This window comes from Nestor notabilis, unplaced genomic scaffold, assembly GCF_000696875.1.
Source record: "Nestor notabilis isolate BGI_N333 unplaced genomic scaffold, ASM69687v1 scaffold11319, whole genome shotgun sequence".
Lineage (NCBI taxonomy): Eukaryota > Metazoa > Chordata > Aves > Psittaciformes > Psittacidae > Nestor > Nestor notabilis.
The window spans coordinates 1,034-2,137 of record NW_009945059.1 but is presented as its reverse complement, the minus strand read 5'-3'; the positions used below and the strand labels follow the sequence as shown (position 1 = coordinate 2,137).

Here is a 1,104-nt window from a genome sequence, read left to right as displayed (position 1 = left end):
GGGCCCGTCCCCCCGCCAGCTCGTGCGCCTGAAGCCCCCCCGTGGGCACACCTTCTGCCTGGAGCCAGGCACCGTGGCAAACGACTCCCGCATCCGTGTCGAGGTGGAGTGCACATGCACTGCTCAGGAGATGGTGGGGCCCATGCTGTGCTTCCTCCACGACGCCAAGGAGGAGCTGAGGAAGTATCAGAAGCCCAGCCTCCTACACACCCTCTGCACCGACTCCTATCTAGATGTGCAGAAAACTGCTCACTGGTTCCAGAAATTGGTGAGGGAAAGCAAGGCAAGCATGCGCGTGTTCCATTTCTGTTACTACGTTCTGACTGTGCTGCCCTCCAGCCGCTCTTGCAAAGTGGAGATTAGAGATGTCCTTGGCAGAACCATCCTCGTTGAGATGATGTTTGGCGTGCAGCTGGGCGACTCGGACATCTTCATGAGCAGCCAGGCTAGTGAGGATATCTTCACCCCAAGCACAACGTGGACATTGAGCTGCAGCTGGGCAGAGGCAAAGTTCTTGTGGCTGATGTTTGATCAGACCCCAGACGACAGCTTGCTCAGCTGCTTGCAACTCTGCACCCGCATGGTGGCAGGCACAGGCTTTTCCAGCTATACCTTGAAGACAGTGGTGATGCACCTCCTGACCACCACACCCCTGTCAGGCTGGCACAGGAGGGATTTCCTGCTGCGGCTGGATGACATCATGCGGTACCTGCGCTGCTGCTTGGAGGAGAAACGCCTCAACCACTTCTTCTTTGGTAATGAGAAGATTCCTGAGAAAAGTCCAAGCCATTGAACCTCTTCCAGCATCGGGCGCAGGATCCGGCTGCCCACGCTGAGGCAATGCATGAGTTCAAGGAGCTGCAACATCGGCTTACAACGCAGCTCTTCTTCTCGGGGCACTGAAAGAGGTCTTCATGCAGAGAGCCGTGTTTGCAGAGTTCACAGCCGAGGACAGATGAGGACCACCTCATGCAGGAGGGAAATAAAGGACAGAGTGTAGGACGCTGCAAGGAAAGGAAGAACCCCGTGTAGTGCACCTCTGACAGCATTCTCTTCTTGATGGTTTTCAGATAGCAGCCAGTGATGACTACAGTCGCAACACAG

General features: G+C 55.9%; 1 protein-coding gene across 1 annotated transcript in view; it reads left to right on the top strand.

Annotated features, from left to right (window-relative positions):
- Positions 1–903, top strand: part of LOC104412107 (inositol 1,4,5-trisphosphate receptor-interacting protein-like 1) — a 1,412-nt gene extending 509 nt beyond the window's left edge. Inside the window, 2 exon segments of the mRNA XM_010022712.1 lie at positions 20–770; positions 773–903. Coding sequence (XP_010021014.1) covers positions 20–770; positions 773–903 — 882 coding nt within the window.
- The last annotated feature ends 201 nt before the right edge of the window (positions 904–1,104 follow it).